At 38.8% G+C, this 2,391-nt stretch overlaps 1 protein-coding gene across 1 annotated transcript; it reads right to left on the reverse strand.

Annotated features, from left to right (window-relative positions):
* Nucleotides 1-1,470: 1,470 nt before the first annotated feature.
* Nucleotides 1,471-2,187, reverse strand: LOC117503616 (UDP-glucuronosyltransferase 2A1-like; the record flags this gene model as incomplete). Its single annotated transcript, XM_034162881.1, is given in 2 exon segments — nt 1,471-1,713; nt 1,715-2,187. Coding segments are annotated over 2 exon segments (669 nt in total), but the record flags the coding sequence as incomplete, so codon positions are not given.
* Nucleotides 2,188-2,391: the final 204 nt, after the last annotated feature.

Raw genomic sequence — 2,391 nt, forward strand, 5'->3', positions numbered from 1 at the left:
ACTATCACAGATTTAGACTGGTTTGTGAACAATATTTGAGGGAAATGGTGATATTGTGTATGTGGAAAAAGTTTTAGATCTTTGAGTTCATCTCATACAAAATGGGAGCAAAACCAAAAGTGTTGCGTTTATATTTTTGTTGAGTGTATTTTCAATTTAATTTTTCAATTTATTTCCATTTATATAGTGCCAAATCACAACAGAGTTGCCTCAAGCGCTTCACACAGGCAAGGTCTAACCTTACCAACCCCCTGAGCAACAGTGGTAAGGAAAAACTCCCTCTGAGGAAGAAACCACAAGCAGACCAGACTCAAAGTGGTGACCCTCTGCTTGGGCCATGCTACAAACATAATTTGTAGAACAATTCTCAGACAAATATACAAGAAATGCTATTGGCGCGCAGGACAGGAGGATCGCCAACACGAATACAACTCCCATCTCTGGATGGAGCTGCACCTTAAACAGAGAAAAAACAGAATCAGGCATCAGAAAGACAAAGGTTCTTTATATGTATATATATATATATATATATATATATGATCGGTCTGCTGTTCGTCATCTTTAACTTCAAATCACTGCTTCTCCTCAGGCTCCTGTTCCAGGCTGAATGTTCTACCATGGAAACTACGCCAATAGGGCCAGAACTGTATGAAGCCGGAAGTTTATAATTCCATCTGTAATTTCCACATCAGAAGGAAATATTGGAAATCAATCAAGTCAAAGCTTTAAATTGCTGCTACTGCCCCAGGTTTTACTGGATCAGTCTGAAATTTCTGTCATGCAAATTAGGCCCAAAGGTCCACAAAGTAATACAGTCAGAATTTTGAATTTCCATTCACAATTTCTGTAGGAAATGGATGTAATGGAAATCAGGTCAAAACCTCACATTGCTTTTCATCCAAGGGTTCTAATAGGATCTGTTTGACTTTTTCTTTTCTTCTCTTTACATGGAAGCGAGGCTCATTGGGCCAGAAACATATTGAGGCAGAATTGTGACTTTCCATCCACTTTTCCTACAGAAAGCACAAAGATTTTTGAAATTGGGCCAAAACATCAACCCTTCTTACTGGCTCAGCCTGAATGTTTAACCATGTAAAATAAGCCCAAAGGACAACAAAATGAATCTCTGTAAGTGATCCCTGCAACAATGATGAGCTTCACTGGTGCATTTTATTCATAAATAAATATCAACATAAAAGTAATTTATCCTTTGGGCAATCCAAGAAGAACAGAGTACATTATTGTGAGTGGTATACAGTAAGTACTTATAAAGATCTGCTTTTAGTTTCAAATACTTTGAAAGAAAAATATCTCTTGTTTCAAGAATATTCCAATATCTTAGGTCTCAGTAGTTTTCTGCCTGCCAGGTCAGCTTTATTTATTAATTTGCTGAACATGACATGCATTCCTGTTTTTAATCAACATGTGTGCCTGATTTTGTGTTTTTATTTTATTTTATTTATTTATCACAATCAGTTTATCACACATATCTATCATGTTCATAGGGGTAATTTCTCTTAATCACATTTGCGTTTGGTTCTCAGGCACAGTTTGAAGACTAGACACTTCATGAAGGCGACAATAGTTCCCAGAGTAATGAACACAACTCCAGCTAAGAACAGCACGACGTCTACAGAGTTGTAGGAATACCAGGGCAGTTTGTACGACTCTGTTCTCAGGTGAGCTGCACCTTTGTGTCTCATGATAAACTCTCCAATAGCGGGCGCTGTCCAGCGGTTTCATTGGCTGGTCTCTGTGCAGTCTGGAAAGTCTCTGCATGTTTCTTCTGTAGGATGGGTCATGAAGGACTGCCAGAATACCCTGAAGAAAAGTGTTTTCATCCATACTAAAGATATCAATTAACTTGGCAGCTCCTCTTTGTTGCATTTTCAAAAGATTATCTCGCTGATCAAAAATTACTGGAAGTCCTATGATGGGAACTCCATGGTATATGGCTTCTTGAACTCCATTTATTCCCCCGTGTGCTATAAAAGCTTTGATTTTGGGATGACCTATGAGGTCGTTCTGTGGCATCCAGTCAACCAGTAAAGTGTTGTTGCCCAGAGTGGCTGGTTTGTCCCCTTTGTACTTCCAGATGATTTTCTGAGGTAATTTTGCAAAAGCTGAAGCTATCTGATCTGCTAAATCACAAGGGAGCTGTTCAATCAAAGTCCCCAGAGACATGATCAATTCAATCAATTCAATTTTTTTTTTTATATAGCACCAAATCACAACAAACAGTTACCCTTTATATTGTAAGGCAAGGCCATACAATAATTATGTAAAACCCCAACGGTCAAAACGACCCCCTGTGAGCAAGCACTTGGCTACAGTGGGAAGGAAAAACTCCCTTTTAACAGGAAGAAACCTCCAGCAGAACCAGGCTCAGGG

The sequence above is a fragment of the Thalassophryne amazonica genome, chromosome 2, assembly GCF_902500255.1.
Source record: "Thalassophryne amazonica chromosome 2, fThaAma1.1, whole genome shotgun sequence".
In the NCBI taxonomy this organism is placed as follows: domain Eukaryota; kingdom Metazoa; phylum Chordata; class Actinopteri; order Batrachoidiformes; family Batrachoididae; genus Thalassophryne; species Thalassophryne amazonica.